At 44.2% G+C, this 18,107-nt stretch overlaps 2 protein-coding genes across 4 annotated transcripts; both read right to left on the bottom strand.

The window, feature by feature from the left end:
• Window positions 1-3,902: 3,902 nt before the first annotated feature.
• Window positions 3,903-14,986, bottom strand: yaf2 (YY1 associated factor 2). Of its 2 annotated transcripts, XM_068716788.1 has the most exons (4): window positions 14,832-14,986; window positions 14,246-14,371; window positions 4,562-4,717; window positions 3,903-4,177 (listed from the first exon to the last, which is right to left on the bottom strand). In XM_068716788.1, exons 1-4 carry the CDS (start codon window positions 14,855-14,857, stop codon window positions 3,925-3,927), a joined length of 561 nt encoding a protein of 186 aa, XP_068572889.1. In that variant the 5' UTR covers window positions 14,858-14,986; the 3' UTR covers window positions 3,903-3,924. The 2 variants fall into 2 exon arrangements, with proteins under 2 accessions (XP_068572889.1, XP_068572890.1); XM_068716789.1 differs by lacking the exons at window positions 14,246-14,371; window positions 14,832-14,986 and adding an exon at window positions 10,811-10,916.
• Window positions 14,987-16,185: 1,199 nt separating this feature from the next.
• Window positions 16,186-18,106, bottom strand: zcrb1 (zinc finger CCHC-type and RNA binding motif 1). 2 transcript variants are annotated; one of them, XM_068716745.1, is made up of 8 exons: window positions 17,997-18,106; window positions 17,746-17,848; window positions 17,616-17,644; window positions 17,331-17,442; window positions 17,106-17,213; window positions 16,868-16,977; window positions 16,709-16,784; window positions 16,186-16,557 (listed from the first exon to the last, which is right to left on the bottom strand). In XM_068716745.1, the coding sequence occupies exons 2-8, from the start codon at window positions 17,827-17,829 to the stop codon at window positions 16,414-16,416; spliced, it is 663 nt and encodes a 220-aa protein (XP_068572846.1). In that variant the 5' UTR covers window positions 17,830-17,848; window positions 17,997-18,106; the 3' UTR covers window positions 16,186-16,413. The 2 variants fall into 2 exon arrangements, with proteins under 2 accessions (XP_068572846.1, XP_068572847.1); XM_068716746.1 differs by having other exon boundaries at window positions 17,331-17,373.
• Window position 18,107: the final 1 nt, after the last annotated feature.

The raw sequence follows: 18,107 nt of genomic DNA, 5'->3' as shown, positions 1-18,107 counted from the left end.
AATAATATGTTACAATGTATATACTGTGTGACAGTGTAGGTGTGGAAAACAATGTAGCTAAACAAAATGCTCCTCATCTGTCATACTCCATCAGATTTTCTTTGTTTTGACTTCACATTCTGCTATGCCTGTGTTGTTCTGCTCATTTTATTTTTTGTTTCTCGACTCCATTCATCTCACTCACCATACGCCTCGAAACATTTCACAGGTCTGTCCTTTCGACAAGATTTCCTTTCTAAAGAGACCATATTTAAGTGTAGTCAGAGTGGACATTTCTGGTTGGGTAACTTGGATAGTACATATATTTGGTTATATTTGCAACATTTAAGACCCATTAATGCAGTTACACACTGTAAACATGTGGCTGTAACATGGTAATGCTCAGATATCACTTGTGTGCTGTTACACTCGTGTTCTTGAAGACTACATTGTGAGGGAAGGAGGAACTATTTGCTATATCTTTAGCCCATCTCTTTCAAATTCAAGAATTTTGACAATCTTACTCCTGAAAGATGGGAGGCTTGGGAACATACCCAAATACAAATAGTATGCCAGCGATCTTCATCGTCCATCCACTTTGAGGACTACATTTAGACTTTTATTCTGAAGGACACAACCAATTTCCGGGTTTGTCTATTCCCCTCGTTTTACTTGATGCGCTTCGCTGCAACAGAAGCAGGAGGTCGGGACCTTAAATGGGGGAAGGGTGGGAGCGATACGCAGTTTGAATCCTCCTTCCCTGCCCCCTCCTCCCCCCCTTCAGGCTGTGTCTGCAGCAACTTTCAATAGATTCCACCTCTGAAAAGACCCATTCATGGCTACAAGTGACTAGTCCATCTTTATTGATGTGGCTCCACTACACAACAGACCTGGACGTCAACTGCATTTTCATTTAGTCTGGGGAAATTAGGTTACTGACTTTTGTAGTGGTTGATTAATTAATAGTGTGTAAACCACACCTTACGCTCATTGCCTTAAGCTTACTACTGTAAGCCTTTATAATCAAGTCATGGAGATTTTTGACTTAACTATTGCATGGATGAACACCATTCTCAATGTATGTATGGGCCTGATCTGTAAACGTGTTAACCCAAATATACTGTGTTGAGGATGAGTAGCGGTTATCAAGTCGTTCACCAGATGGAGCTGAAACAACAAGCGCTCTGCTGAGCAAAAGGCTACATTCACAAACATGTGACAACACAAAAGTGGAAGCGTGCACCTGTATGAAAGTGACAATAAGTTAAATGATTCTTATGCATTTTCTTATTCAGACATGTAATAAACAAGTTTACACATTTTAAAACAACTGAGCAAAACAACAACAAAAAAAAGATATTAACAAGGGACAACCAACGTATTTTTTTAAATCTTTCCATTTTTGCCACAACCAAATAACAAACGTCTGCCCGAACAGTTCTCGCGAGTCCACGCTGCTAGTCCCAGCTAGTGTGGTGAACCGGTGAGATCTCTTGATACATTGAACGATGCTAACAAACTAAGAGACATAGCCTGTCCCACAATATACCGAGACCATAATATTATCATGCCATGACAGTTCTTAGGATCTGTGCTAAAATGTAAAAGTAAAACTCTCGACAATAACACTGCTATGATGGATAATACAACCACATCAAAACATTGTAGTACAATATCTTTTAGAAATATCCATTTTTATCTGTGTAGTATTCTACAGGTTTCATAAGTTAGTGTGTGTTAGGTTGATCCGTAGTTGTTCCGCTGAGGGTTTAGTATATTCTAAAGCTCCCCCCACTTTGCTACGTCAAAATGGAGGAATTGAAGCAGTTTCTGAAGTCCATCACACGGCAGACAATCAGCTTTCACATGTCCAGAAGTCAAAGCTCCTTTTTACGGTTTTAAAAGCACCATGCTGTCTCCAAACTGGGTCCACAGAGGGAGGGAGGGGGGGAGAACAGCTTAGGCACCCTCTGGTTCTCCACTGTGACCGCTGAGCAGGTGCAGCAGAGATTATAAAGGAGAATACCGGTGTCACTTACAGCCACAGTCCCTTAACTTCAGTCCATATTTAGTTGACAATTCCTCATATTGAAAACAACTATTCCTTTTGTTGTTGTTGTTGTTTTTCTCCGTCTGAGACAAACTTTACTGTGATAAACCTGGCTTTCAATTAGCAGTGATGGAGAAAATAAAAGTGCCAATAAAGTAAGAGCAGAAATATGACGATGGTATGTCTTATTCTGTGGGAGTCATGTGATTGACACTCACCACGGTGTAGCATGTAGGACGTCAGTGATTAGTGTCACAATTTGTCAGCATCATGTACTTATAATTTGACAGATAAAGTATGATCAGCACTTTTCAAGCGGACTATAATTAATTACAAAGCTGCATTAAGTGTATTTGTTTGATAGCATGAGGACAAAGCAAAACTGCAAAATCAACTCAAAGAAACAAAGCCCTGAGAGACAGATTTGAGGTGTTATGGCAAATGTGTTAGCAGTGTATTGCCTACTTGCATATCTAGCAGACGCATACCAACATTAGTGGATTAGTATTAGTGTTTCTGGTCTTCTGACTAACATTAGCTCAGTATTTACCCAACGTTTAGCTCTGGCCTGGTCTGTAATTGGCTAGAAGCTAGTTAGCTAGTAGCCTCTCTTCACCAGTCTTCTGTGATTTCATGCTGGACCGGTAGTGTAACAGCAGCGTGTCAGAGCTGGTTTGCTGGCCATGGATGTAGTCTCTGGTGGGTATGTGTGGGTCAGAACACCAGAACAAAGAACTTAAAGCTGCATGTAGCCAGAGAGTTGCTAATTATCTACATGCTTTTTCACACTACTCAGAATTATATGATTATACCAAAAATATCACTTAATGCAGGTTTGTGGTTCTTATACTGTACAAAGATGGAACAAAACCCTGATTGTACCTTTTTTAAACATGGCTGGCTGTATGCAAACCAAAAGGAGTTGTGTAGATTATTGGCACAAACTAAAAAACAAGACAAAAACACCGGTATTATCCTTTAATATCATATACTATACCTTCCTGCACCATTCAAAAGAGGGCTTTCACCAAAACCTGCCCGATGCCCTTACACGTACATAACAAGCATTACCTGAACGAATTGACCCACTCCAAACATTACCCAAAAGCACCACATGGTGCCAGTAGGAGTACAGCCTGCTACGCTGTGTCAAAAAAAAAGTCCCTCCACAGCAGAGGCAGTCCACAAGTAAAAGCTTGGAGTAATTAAGAGCAGGAGCAAAGGTTGCCTGTGAGGTTGAAGGTTCAGTGTCGGGACACTGAGAGTGCGTAATGGGCGGTTCAGGTTCATAATGGGGAAGATAGAGGCTGAAGACTCCATGGGGGGGGGGGGGGGGGGATAGGTCACTCTGCCGGCCACTGCAAGGTGATGTAAGGATGGGGCTGCACATTTTGGTTTCACAAAAACATATCAAAAGAAAAGAGAAGAGCCTCGACAAAGGCAGGTGCATCTGAAGGAAACCGCACAGCACCATAAAGCTTGTCCAAACATTTATTCAGACATGTCTCAGGTCAGTTCTGAGGAAGTTCTTCGTCAGAATAAATCGTCAGTCTTGGTAAATGTTCTCGGAGCGAGGTTCGGAAAGCGTGCGGGATCCTTTTTTCAATGACACCAAATGTTCTACGAAACGTGGAGCAAAAGGTCTTTCGTATTGCTTTTCTAAATGCAGGATTCCAGAGAATCTTCAAACCCTATTAGACTCGACCAAATCTGATGTTTGGTCACAATTCCTTTTTTAAATTGTAATATCCAGAAAAAAAAGGAGCTGTTCTGAGTCAGTAATGTGCAGCTCTGAATGTGGAGGCAGGATGCTCCACCAGTGACCCGTGGGCCTGCAGATGAGATGTGGGTGGAGGCCATGAGGATCGGAGGGGGGGGGGGGGGGGGAGTCTCACTCAGTGAGACTCCCCGTTGACGGAGCTCCCCTCCCCTCGGGGGGAGGAGGAGCGGGAGAGCCCCTTCTCTGTGTTCTCCGAGCTGGAGCCGTTCTGGCTGTGGAGGTCGGCCGTGGACGCGGTGCTGGACGACGTCGCCGGGGCGGACGAGGGCTTGGCTTTCTCCTTAAAGTCCGTGATGATGACTGTCAGGTCCCCGACCGTCACCTCCAGGTGCTGGGCGCTGCTCCGGTCGATGTTTTTTAACCTCGGCCTGGGGAGGGAGCGGAAAACAGTCGGGGAGAAAGAGAGAGTGAGAAGCAACATCGAATATTTCTTTAAAATCCTGCTTGAGGCTCCTGTTCCAATCAGCCCTTTTCAGAAAATACTATCACTGATTTACCCAATGAGTGAAAGCGCCTTCATCTTTCACTGAAAACTCCAAAGAGCATCTTCCAGCTTTGAATTCATTTCTGGTGTTTCCCCACCCTCCTCACCTCGATCTTTTTGAAGTTCTTCATGAAATATGACAACGCATCAAGCTCACTTCGGGTGGCAACATAAACACCATCTATAACATGTTTATTCATGCATCCCTGTTATATCTGATCCCCCCCACCCCACCCCATCCCCCAAAACCCTGTGTCAGCTTGTTTACCTCATCTTCTTGTGACTGTTCTTCTTGAGTGCCGGCTCTCTGTCGCTCTTCTCCCTCTCTACTCTCTCCTTCTTTTCCTTTTTGGGCTGCGAGGGCAACACAAACTGCTGCGTTACCTGCTGCTGCGAGACAAGCTGAGAGACGGGACGAGGCTTCCTGATTCCGGGGGAAAGGAAGGAAGGAAGAAAGGAAGGGAAGGAGGGAGGGGGAGACAAGAGTGTGGCAGATTAATGAGAGGGAAAATCACAAGTGAGCACATGGCTTCATGCTAGCGTACCGCCATAATCAAGGGCCAATGATCACTGCCAGCGCTGGTTATAGGACGGCGCTGCGGAAGTGTTCTTAACACCGGCAGCGAGCGGCACCACACACATTCAGAAAAAAAAAAAAAAGGGATTCAGCCATCTGTGAGCTATATGGTATACCTGCACAGGCGTGTTTTTAAGGGCTCAGAGTGTAAACATTGACAAGCTGAGATCTGCTTTGGCGAACGCCAAGACGTGATGAATTCAGAATGCACGAGAGGCCATGCATGTGTGCACCGTTTCCTACTATGGAAGAAAGGATTCTGTGAGACCTAAGAGTGGTGTGATGCTGTATGTGAAAGAGAGATTAGATCTGACTTCAAACACGGTGTGACACATTATTATTATTATTATTATTATTATTATTATTATTAAAAGGTCACACCCAAAATGTCTTCCTCAATCTTCCCAAATGTGGAATGTCCAATTCTCACAGGAGTCTTTGTCTCTTATATCTCCAGGCGAGGGCGTGAACTGCCACACCGGCTAATTATATTTTCAATGATGGATTTGAAGATTTTGATTTATAGGTCGCCTACAAAAACCCAACTTAATGTTTTTACTCTCTTGCATCAAAAGCCTCCGTTACTGATGACAGATAACCAGTGCTCGCTGATGTGAGAATGATACACCTTCACACACAAAGCAGAATGTTAAGGTGAATCCAACATCAAATAGAACGTGTAACACGGTTCACTAAATGTTCCTCCTCGCAGTCACATTTCCATCCTCCGTGAGTGCCTGCTGTCTCGAAAATGATACATTATGCAATTGGTTTGGCAACAGTTTGCATGCATGAAGGCTGCGATCGTATTTCTGTGCAGGAGAGAGAGAGAGAGTGTGTGTTTGGTTTTTTTTTTGGGGGGGGGGGGGGGGGGGCTGGCAAGAGCCCTAGCCGAGAGGCGAGTGTGTTGAAAAGGCCATCTGTTGAGAGAGCGGCTGATTTTTGCATGCGCAGACACACAGACACACACAGTTATATGTATGAATGCACCTCTGCACACCACAGCACACGCATACCGCACCCAAGAGCCAAAGTGGTGTGTACAAATATATTATGGGTGCACATGAGAACGTATGCATGCTTTTATGAATGCAATCACACAGGCATATTGAGGCACATGCGCAAGACTGCGCGCACACGCACGCATGCATGCGCGCGCGCGCACACGCACGCATGCGCGCGCGCGCACACGCACGCATGCGCGCGCGCGCACACGCACGCATGCGCGCGCGCGCGCACACGCACGCGCGCACGCACACACACACACACACACACACACACACACACACACACACACACACACACACACACACACACACACACAGTGAGCAGATGAAGCATGAGGGCATGATGGGAACAGCACAAGAGCACAGTGTGTTTTCTGAGCCCCGTTGAGCACTCCTGTTTGTAATTCGAGCGAAAAAAATGTAACACGGGAAAACAAATTCATCAGCCGCTTTCTGTGAAATGTACGCTTTGAACAACCGGTCATGAAATGTTTCTCTGCTCTGTGAGAAAGCAAGCTTGGTTTTGTATTGATTCTCTCTCTGTTGGTAACACAGTACAGCAGCGTCGCTCAAGTGCACCAACCTGTGTGTGAACTCTTCCGAAAGTATTGCAATTACAAAACATTGGCCTCCAGGTGCTTCAGTTTAAAAAAAAAAGTCCTATTGCACATGTCTAATGCAAATACAGTATACGGGTGAACTGCAAATTCAGTTTAAGGGGTGAAACACAGTACAGAGTGTACTCGACGAAATCCATCTACAGAATTAGTGTGAGCATTTGGCCGAGCTTTGCAGTGCAAAGCGCCTCGGTGGCCTATTTAGCTTAATTTAGAGGCTTCTACCCCATTTACTAAGAGGAGACATAGAAGCCAGAGCTGCTGGTCTGCTGTCTTGTTCTAAGGGCAAAGTTGTTGTTTCACCATTCTGGGATGACCTAAATTGGGGCCCAGCTTCAAAGAAGCTCCTCTCCCAGAGTCAGTTTTTTTTTTTTTCTTCTTCTTTCCGGAGTTATCGCTGCCTTCACAGAACATGCAGTGATGCTAGCAAGGCTAGAGCGAAATGCAAATGGGTCTCTTGGCCTACATAACCGTCTGATAGGGAGGAGATGTCGAGATCCTCTAATATGTCTGTCTTGCCAGCGCGACGCTGCAGAACTGCTGACACTTTTCTTTTGTTTTTAAATAAAAAGCAGAGACCTCTCAAAGTCCTCTTTTCCCAGCGAAAGAGAAATTTGTGGCACTCTCTCATAACCAACACAATGAAGAAATGTCTGTCGCAACAGACTGGACCACCCCGCCCCAGGGCCACATTCTACCAAATAAAATAAAAACAAGACGACCAGCTGCCTCGTTTCATAACCTCCTTTTTGATTCATGATTTCTGTTCGGGGTGTCATTATGCGCTTCTATGGTTCCTGTGATTTACTGTATGAGCACCGAACAGATGAATTACTGCCGTCTCTGTCTCTCATTAATGCCGCAAATGAGCATGGTATGTTTGACTTGATGTGCCATCACCTAATGGCACATCAAGTGCCATTAAGTGATGGCTAATTATGCTCTTTTTCTATTTAAAAAACGAAAGGGACTGGCTGTGCCTGAGAGCGATCGTGGGCCAAGTACAAACACCACTCGTGCGTCCCATCTTCTTCGTGTGTAACAATGAAGTAGATTCTCACTAATAGAGCTGGCTCAATAACCCTGGAGGTGAAAGAGGAGACAAGCTAATATCGCTCCGCGAGGCAAAGCAAGCAGGCCTAAACAGAACTGCCTCTGTTAACCCAATCAAATGGTTATTATCTTAGCACTTAGGCCTTCGCTACTGGCCTCCATCTGGAAGCTGAGTGTGTGTGTGTGTGTGTGTGTGTGTGTGTGTGTGTGTGTGTGTGTGTGTGTGTGTGTGTGTGTGTGTGTGTGTGTGTGTGTGTGTTTTTGTCTATTGATTCCTACAGGAATTTCTGTGCCTAATGTAACGGCCTATTCTTTCTGACATTAATACTGCGTGTTGGAACTATTGTTCCAATCGATATTTTGCTCCACTCGGGCCATCTATTCCACGGCAGCTAATGGAGTCCCACACTGGGAAATTAGGAGGTTACGAGGTGGGCTTTAAAACGCGCCGAATTTCATTTCCTTGAAAAAGGAAATTTCTCTTTTAATGTAGTAGTCAAGAGAACGTATAGTCTCTCTATACAGGCGCGTTTGTTGGTCCATCGTTTCTGCTCAAGTTTCAATACTTTGATTAAGACCATTATTACATGTCCAAACGCGTGAGTGCAAACCGCTCCGCCATCTTCTCTCTCGCTTTAGATTTAAACAAGGACAATAATAATTAAGAAGAATTTAGCTTTTAACGGCGAGCTGGAGACAAACTCATCCTGTAGGAGGAGCTGGGAAGTACAAACGCTGCAACTGATCCCACACACATTTCACTGACGGGGAAACTCTGGCTGACCGCTTTTGGAAATATGTCACGCACGCACGCACACACACACACACAGTCTATCGCTATCTCTCCTTCTCTCCCTCCTTCTGATGCATCCGCTGACCTCTCGCTCCTCTACCAACAAGAACCAAAAGCAGTGGAAGAACCAACACAGCAAAAATAAAAATAAAAAGTCTCCCCTGGTCCTGATTTGGTCACACAGCAAATTCAGGTTTGACCGTGAAGATTCTGCTCCAGCGGACAAACGGGTCATCAACACCACAGCTCACAGAGACTGAGCAGTTAACACTGACGGTGTGTGTGTGTGTGTGTGTGTGTGTGTGTGCGTGTGTGCGTGTGTGCGTGTGTTAGAGCCAGAATCTGTTTATAGATGAGGCCAAATAACCGACAACTAACACTCATAATTAATAAAACACGTCCTGTTTTCAGCTTTGTGATTAAGCATTTTGGAGATACATTTTCACTGGTCAGCAAAAAAAAATTTGTTTTGCGACCTAAGATTCCACTTTAAAATCTGATGTGCGTCATCTTTTTCCAAATATACCTAGAAGCCTACTCCCAATTCTGTGATTCACAACTACTTTCTACCAAAAGCACGCATACCAGATGTCAAACCACTTATGTTCCATAAGACCCAAATGTTCCTGCTTTGAAAGTGACGGCAGTCTTTAAGCGAAAGCCTTTTATAGTTTTGGACTTTTATTTCTAAATATCTTTACAGCTCTGGCCATTATTCCAGTCATTTTACTCTTTATGAAAATGTGGAACTGGTGACGCGTTGCATATGAATTTGACGGCAGTGCAGAATTCTGCTGATGTTGGCCTGTCGAGTACACTGTGTGATGAGCAAACAGCCCGCGGGACATTCTGATGGACCGCAAATAAGCGCGGGAGTGCGCCGTGATAAACAAATCTCGTCTCGCTGTTCTGTGATGATTGTAAGATCGTTGTGAAATAGCTTATTTTATGCCCTGTTGAACACTCTCAATCGAGGTGGTGTCCTATCAGCGGGTCGTAGGCTGCTCCTGGGAGCCCCTCCAACCCAATGATTAATGTCTCTCCCTGCCTGTACATGCTACCACCGTGTGTGTGTGTGTGTGTGTGTGTGTGTGTGTGTGTGTGTGTGTGTGTGTGTGTGTGTGTGTGTGTGTGAGAGACAGACAGATGGCCCGCCCCGTTCATGTGGTTTATGACACCTTCCACAGCCCACTAGCCACACTACACCACATTCTCCTCTCTCACACAGGCCCGCCTGGACGCGCACACACAGCAGCATGTCATGCATCAGTGTCACCGCAGTAATTACAGGCTTATCACGTAGCCATAATCTTGAGCCACGGTGACGTGATAACAGCCAGCTTCATTGTCCCTGGTGTACACTCGGGTGTTTGTATGCCGTGCGGGCGCTATAACCGGGAGCCCACATGACTGAGCAGACTGTGTGACTTATAAGAGGTTGTAATAATTTAAATAGGACGATCAAACGGCGATTTGGTGATACACAGTTGTTGTATCAATCATTTGACTATTCCAAAACAGAAGAATGACCCTGTAAAAAGCTGGGAAGCTAATACCCATAACAGAGATGTAAGAAATGGGTAATTAATTTTTATTGCCAAAATGAAACTGCATTCTCGTAAGTATATATATTCAAACAGATACATTTTTCTTCAGGCAGCATTTTAATGTATGTGTATGATGTATTTCTACAGAGGCAGCTACTTTTAGAGAATAAACAGAAGAGAGATAATCAATCCTTTTCTTGTTTTGCAATAACCCCCACCCCCGTCCCATTCACTTTAAAGAAAAACTTAGTCTATGCAACTAGGGACACGGTTTCCCATAATTAGATGGCTCCAGCAGCTGATCAGTATCTCATATTTATAATGGATATGTGCAACAACTGATCACTGGCTTGATTACAAAAGTTCAAGCAGAAGCTTCCAAATGGCAACAATTGTATTACAAATATCTACATCAGAATTTAGATTTTCTTTTCACTGTACTGCTTTATGATTTTGGCGATAGCATTTAATTCCTTTTGGAATAATGCCTAAAATTCTGGAGGCTACAAGTTCTAGAAAATTAAGATTTTCGACTCAGTTTTCTATGCTTGTAAACTGAATATCTTTGGGGTCTTTGGGATATCTTTTGTAGGTCATTGTTTTTTTTTACTAAATGGTAAGGCAAGAAGATAATCGTCAGACTAATCGACAATAACTTACTAAAAAAGTTTTTATATTGGAAAAATAAATACAGTTAATAAAAAGGCTGTAATCCTGCACCAGATACTCTGAACTGCGTTGTATTGAAAGCTACGTTTATTTAAAGGGTAGATCAACAACAATTAAACTGCTAGAACAATTACATACGTGTGTGTGTGTGTGTGTGTGTGTGTGTGTGTGTGTGTGTGTGTGTGTGTGTGTGTGTGTGTGTGTGTGTGTGTGTGTGTGTGTGTGTGTGTGTGTCGGTGCGGAGGACGACGAACCGACGTCTAAGCAGCCAGATGCTGACAGGTTGCATTGCAAGTCAGCCAGAATGGCTCGTGCTTGTTTAGGCGGAGCTCACAAAACGCGCACATCAGTCAACCTGTCATCGAGAGCCGCCTTCCGCTAAGTTCAACTCCTGGAAAGAGACGAAGAGAGAGAGAGAGAGAGAGAGAGAGAGAGAGAGAGAGAGAGAGAGAGAGAGAGAGAGAGAGAGCTAATCAGAACATGATCAAGCTCACTGTCCTGACCTGCAGAAATATAATGCTGCTGAACGTGCAGCGCGCACACACAGTGTTTCCCTGGCGGGCCTGACCTGTCAGAGCTCAGCTTGGTGAACAGCAGATGCAGGTGGTGCAGGCTCGACACGGGAGAAGGTCTCGCACACACACACACACGCCGCTCTATTACACTCAGCTGTTAAACCCAAACCTAAATACACGTCCTCGGCCAAATACTACCGTCTGTCAGCACCACTTCACGTGACATCTTTAGACACTCCAATCCAGGACAATGGGGTTCGCTGAGAGGGCCTTCGTTGTCTTGCTCAATGGAAGCTCTGCCTGTTTTTCCGTTTTAGGAATCAAACCTGTGACCTTGCACTTATCAAAACGGCCTCCTGTTTTTCAGCGCCACGCCGCCATTCTGTGACTTTCATCTGTTGCGCTGCAGCTTTTCAAAAGGCTGGGACTGAGCCCAAAGAGTCGCAGGGAGATGAAACGATTCCTCTGCTTTTTTTTCCTCTGCAAAGTTTTTAAGGTATTGAGGGCTGCGCGACGATGTGTTGTGATCAAAAAGCTCCTCTAAAAGGCGGCTTTAATTAGATACTGTGAGCTATAGCAGCTTGCCGCAGAAAAAACCCCACATTATTCCATACGAATCTGCACAAATGCATCAGGTTTGCAGCCAACGTGCATTCTCTTTCCCAAAATGTAGGTGCAGAGAGAATATTTAAACAAGTCTCGTGTTTCCTCAAAATTCGACTCCCTAGCCGCACAAGTTTTCTGAGCCCGCTGACAGAATTAGCGGTACGTCAGCCGGTTCCCTCTTTTCTCTCTCTCTCTTCCGTTTCACTGCACCTCCTCCGATAAGCCAGTCCAATTCTGCTGATGTATCCCCGTCTTCAGTCAAACTCGCAGCATCGGCGACGTGCTTTCAATCAGCCGCCAGCTTTGGGTCCCTGCAGTAGATCATCTCTCCACATCAGAGGCATCTAGGCGGCGAGATCTGCTAAACCCCACCTTCATAAATCATTCATCTCTCGACGGCTAGCTACATGCAAACTAAAAACATGTCTCTACCTTGCCCCTGAAATGTTACTTTTGGCGTCCATCATCTCTAGTACTTGCAGATCCTGTCAGGAAAAAGTGACATTTTATGCAGTTAGGTGATTTTTTTTCAACCTGTGACCGTGATAAGTTGACTTTAAGCCACTTTCCACAGAGCCCACACTGTGAGCTTCTGGCTGTGGGACGCCTCTTCCAACCGGTGGACGCTCATCGCCCGTGTGTCGAGCATTAATTCGTCACTTTGCGGTAATTGCTCAGTCATGCTTGTTTGGTAACCAGCGAGGGTATTCGCGTGTCGTGCACCCTTTTGCCACCTTTTTTTGGCTCACTCACTGAGACGTCCACTCGTCTGTTGTGTTCGGTCGTTAACAGCTGCGACCACCTGTGTGGCCATTTTGCTGCAGCGTTAGCCTGCGTGTGGTGGTTTGTGTACGGCCTTCTAGGAAGAAGAAGGGGGGGGGGGAGCATAACAAACACTACTTCTACATTTCTGCAGCACTGCAGTTGGGCAGACAGTGAGTTTTTAACATTAAATAAGACCTTCTCACGGACATTTTCTAAATTTGTCAGGGGTGTAGCGAGGAACTGTGGGTCCCTTGCCAACTTCCACAAAAATGCCCAGATGGGGGAAGACAAAGAATGTCACAGCTTTTGGTGACGTGAGGATTCAGACAGGTTCTTGGCAAAGCTGCAGGCCGCTTTGCTTTTATGGAAGCGCGCGCACACACACACACACACACACACACACACACACACACACACACACACACACACACACACACACACACACACACACACACACACACACACACCCTGGAGTGTTCTCTCAACAATCAATGCTCAACCGCATAAGATGAACCCTATGACAACAGTATGTCAGCTGCTCAATCGCTTTGTTTGCGCGAGCGGCAACTGTGCACTTCAGTGTGCGATTATACTTGCACGTATTAAGAGTGTGTGTGTGTGTGTGCGTTTGCGTACGAACACGCATGCAATCATGTGTAAAATGTGCATGTTGAGTGTGTGTGTGTGTCTCTGATGACAGCGGGCTGATTAAGCTGTTGCATAGTAATGAGCTATGGCTGTCTGTCTGGCAGCTGCTCTGACAACCTCCTTTCACAACAAGCCCTCCCACACTCATGCACTCAAGTGCACACACGGGCGAATGAGTGCATGCACCGACGCAAGAAATACCACAATTATGAAAAGGCACCAAAGCAGACGACTGCGCCGCCGTGTTATTGTTGTAGTTAAATCATTGGGAAAGTTGTGCTAACGCAGGAGAGGATACATTAAAGAGGAAGATCACGTTACAACACACGCATACACACACTGTTTCCCATAGCCAGCGCTAACAGCTACACTTCTTCTCCTTCACCCTTTGTTGTGTTTTCATCCTGATAATGACCGCCACTCAGGAGTAACAGCCATTTCCTGCCTCAAATCACTGATGTCAGGACAAAATACCAGCCAGTGTGTGTATGTGTGTGTACCTACATGCTGTGTATTTGTATGCTCGAGTACCTATGTGTGTGAGTTCATGTGCATGCCTATTGGAAGTCCCCCCCTCGTCTGTTACAAATATCTCCGGGGCAACAAGATGGATGTATGTGTGCTTAAAGAGCGAGCGAGCGTCCCTCTCCCTCATTTTACGGAGGTCAGTGTGAACAAGAACGAGAGAACATGGAGACTGATGCATTGCTCAGAGGAAATAAAAAGAATTTTATATATATATATATATATATATATATATATATATATATATATATATATATATATATATATATATATATGTATGTGTGTGTGTTTTCCTTTGCACAGAATCATGCAACATAAATGTAGAAAACACTACAGTACATGAACCAGCGCACGCCATGTTTGTTTATGTCAACTGTCTGTGTTCTATATAGAACAGTACAACAGTGGGGAGGTTTAGACATCTGAAGAATATACAATTACCTTAATCCATTGTCTCATGGTACAAATGCACAAATTGCTTAGAGGGAGGGAGAGGGGGGGGGATTAAACTGTTCCTCATTTTGTTCTGGGTGGGAGGGGGGGCTGCTGAGTCCCCCCCCCAAGGCACCCCCATGGGGAACCCACCATTGCAGAAAAGACCAAAGGTGGTGTGTATATGCATCGCCTTACCTTGTTGACGTCCCCTTCCTGACATCACACATCATGCACTTAAAAGCCTCTGCCGTGTTCTTGTACGTGCACACGCTGCAGTCCCAGAACCCCTCGTCGGAGGAGGACTTCGGTTGACGCTTCGGCCTTTAAAAACAAAAAAATTTACAAACAAAAAGGGAGGGGAGGGGAGGGGGGGGGGGAATTAAAAAAACGTAAAGAGATGGTTGGAGAGAAGAAGAAGAAGGGGGGCGAGAGGAGACAACAGTGAGTTCAGCTCGCATCCACGAAAGCTATCGATAGCAAACATCTGGGTAAGCCTATCGGATTTAGGAAAATCATCTGCAAGCGCGTTGTGATCCGACACTGTAATTGGCGATGAGGTTTTAACACCCGCGCGTACACACACAACCCGCACGCGAACATAGACACATGCAGTGAGAGAGAGAGGGAGAGAGAGAGCGAGCGGAGGGAGGGAGAGAGAGAGAGAGAGAGAGAGAGAGAGAGAGACAGACCGTGGAGAAAACCCATTTTTTTCCGTGCGCTCGTCGATGTCCGCTCACCGCTCCTAGCTTGAATATCCGTGACACAATCACTCGGTCGTTACCTTGTGGGACTCCTCTTGTCGCCCATGCCAGACCAGGGTTTATCTGGAGGTGCTGAGACGAGCAGAAGTCTTGTTATTTCCAGTAATTTTAGCAAAGAAGCGATGCGCCCGTGCCGCTCGGCTTCCAGCTGTCGTGGAAACTCCGCTTGGGAAAGGGTCACGTGACTCGCTTTGGCCAATCAGAGGCTGGGTTACTTCAGAGGGCTGACATTCCTCTTGATGAATATATGCCGCATTCTGGTACCCGTTGTAAGCTCGTACTTCTGTAAACTGAGCGTGTTGGAGATTAATAACATCATATGAAATTGGTTATTTTGACAAACACGACCCGTTAACGAGCGTTTCTTACGCTGACTAGCCGTATGTACCCATGTTTGCACACCGTCAAAAGGGAAAATAATTCTAAAAAACACCTCCTCATGCTGTTTGATTTAAAAGTCCTTGCCACATGCTTGATTCACTGCGAATGCGAATAAAATATATAGTGGCTCATGCTAACAATGTTCAAAAACACACAAAAAACACGGAACATGAAATAAATATTTTGATTATTAACGTGCTGTACACATAACAACCTACTGTAACTTGTTACATTAATTATTGTACGTGCGTTTAATGCATACTTTGACTACTAGTGGTTGCATCTCAGAATTATATTTCCTAACAGCTATTACCTCTGTTTCATAGACTGTGTAAATCCATTATCCTTGAAACGAGAGCAATAGCTTGTTAATTTCCGAAAGCACTTAAATGCAACAAAAGCCATAGAAGATAATGTTGCGTCTGCAGCAATGTGTTAACCGCTCTTATCGGCTCACTCTACTGGGAATCGTCTCATAGCCCTGCATCGTTGGATTTGACTCAGACTGCAGAAATATGCCGCAGCCGTTGAGATCACAAGCGAGCACATTAAACATCGGGGAATCCCTCGCTTTATTTGCGTGCTGACGCAACTAGCGAGCATAAAAAAACACATACCACTACCGTGACTCTCATCAATCATGCTGCTTTTTAAAAACAATGTAAGGGTACGATTAAGGGCCGCAGTGTCGCTCAAACCTTTTCATATCAACTGGATCTTAATCCTGTTCCAACGACGAGACTTCAATGATGCAATATTTAGGATTTACACACACTGTAAGGAAGTTCAGAATTGTTCATACCAGTGTCGCCACTCGTTCCTTGTTGAACATGGTCATTTGAAATACACAACCGTATACTATAGAAAACGCTTTTGACATTTGACAGACAAATTTCCTGCATCAGTTTCCAATTATTTCATTGAGTTAAGAAAAGTAGTAAATTACCTTTTTTCTTCAGGATTCTTTATCTGATTCTGCATTTAACACTCGAACAACCAACAATTGTTTTGGTTTGTCAGTAGGAAACAAGGTTTTATTGACTGACATAGAAAACAACCACACACATTTAATCAACTCAAGAACAATTACAGTATTTCTGGAAATGTACAAGAAGAAAAAACAACATTGTATCAGTAGAAATGGAAGCATCCCAACTATAATAACACAGTACAAAAAAAGAAAGCACTATTCAACAAACAACTTGTGTATCATTATTATGCTTAGTCACTAAACTCCTCCTCGTCGCTGAAGTATGCACTCTTTTTGATCCTTGGTTTCTTAGAGTCTGAGGATGTTGAAGCGCCTTCCTCTTGAGACACACGTGCCTGCTTCCTCTGCGTCTCCTCTTCCTCGATACGGGCTTGCTGGAGGGGCACAAAAGACAGAAGAGATATAACACTGCTAAAAGATCAAAAGTCATAAAACGGTCATAGTATAGCATGTTATATGGGGGAGCGAGTATGTCGCATTTTTCATAGAGGTGTCTATTTTGGATTTCTATATCTACACACTTACCTGAAAAGCTATGGCTTGGCTCAGACTATCTAAGGTTGGATCATCTCCCTCTTCTTCACTTTCTTCCTCTTCTTCACTATAAAAAGGGAAAAGATGGAGGAATTAAAACAGCACACTCTCACATAGAATATCTCACAATATCAGCTATTTAAGACTTACACATGCTCAGGTTCTTCAGCCTTTTTCTTTTTTTTCTTTTCTTTCTTCTTCGGAGGTTCCCTCTCTCCCAGAATGTTTTTGGGGCACGCATAGCTCAGATGACCGGTGTCCTGTCATGTTTCATTTAAAAACACACAAAGTCAGACAACTCTCTCTGGAGAAAAAAAGATTATACTTGCAATTCTAATTCAATAAAAGTTAATAATCTCACAAGATAAAATGTTTATTATGCACTCACCCCACATTCGTAGCATTTAGTCTTGTCTGTGTAGTTTCGTCTTTTTATGAACTCGGTTGCTCGGCCATTGTCTACGGCAATGCTCGCTTTCACTGTTCTGCCAAACAGCTGGGAGACAAACGCATTTGAAACTCTGACAAGTGAACATCAGACACAACACGAGCGTCTTGTGCTCAGTGGCGTACAGTAACGTGAACACTGGTGGTCTTAATGTGACGGACTCACCTGTTTGTTGTTCACTGCTCGTGCACAGTTATGAGCCGACTCTCTGTCCAGGAAGAGAACAAACGCTACTCCTTTACTCTGGCGAGTATCTTTATCCTTAACAATTGTAACCCTGCATGAAGCGTGTCGGTTATTAATACCTATTTTAAAACATGTATTACTATTACAAGTCTTCAGAGGCTTCAACGGAATGTTGTGGGTTATTCAGTCACTACTTTGTTTGGCTTACACATTGCTGTAAGATATAAATAATACAAAATAAACTATGAGAAAGACATTACTTACTTCACAACCTTTCCATATTTGGTGAATAGCTGAAATGAGAAAAGATAATTTGACTCCCACTTGTGTTTTTGCCAAATAAAAGCATTAATAACATTTCATAACACTGACCAGGAGTGATGAAGGAACTAACCTTGTGTAGATCGTTGTTGGTAAGAGAGAATGGCAGGTTCGACACATACACGGTGCTTTTGCTTGGAGCCAAACCCCCGCTCATACTGGACGCATACGACACACTGGAAGACAAAAAACGAAGCCAAATAATCATAAAAAAAATAGGTTAACACACAAGTAGCTACTTTGCTAGTTTGGTAAGTCCACCATTCATGTCGCGTTATACATTTTAACGTAACTGCTAGCAGCATAATACATTAAACGACTTACCAACACAGCCTCAACCGTTTGTATAATATATGAATGTGTTTAAAATAGTAGATGTGTGTGTATTTGTAAGAAGTTGACGTTTAGCAAAAAGAAACAAACGCCATGTCTGTA

The sequence above is a fragment of the Cebidichthys violaceus genome, unplaced genomic scaffold, assembly GCF_023349555.1.
Source record: "Cebidichthys violaceus isolate CVI_PGR_0920_01 unplaced genomic scaffold, fCebVio1.0.p SCAF_21, whole genome shotgun sequence".
Taxonomy (NCBI): domain Eukaryota; kingdom Metazoa; phylum Chordata; class Actinopteri; order Perciformes; family Stichaeidae; genus Cebidichthys; species Cebidichthys violaceus.
This window is presented reverse-complemented; position numbering and strand designations above follow the sequence as displayed.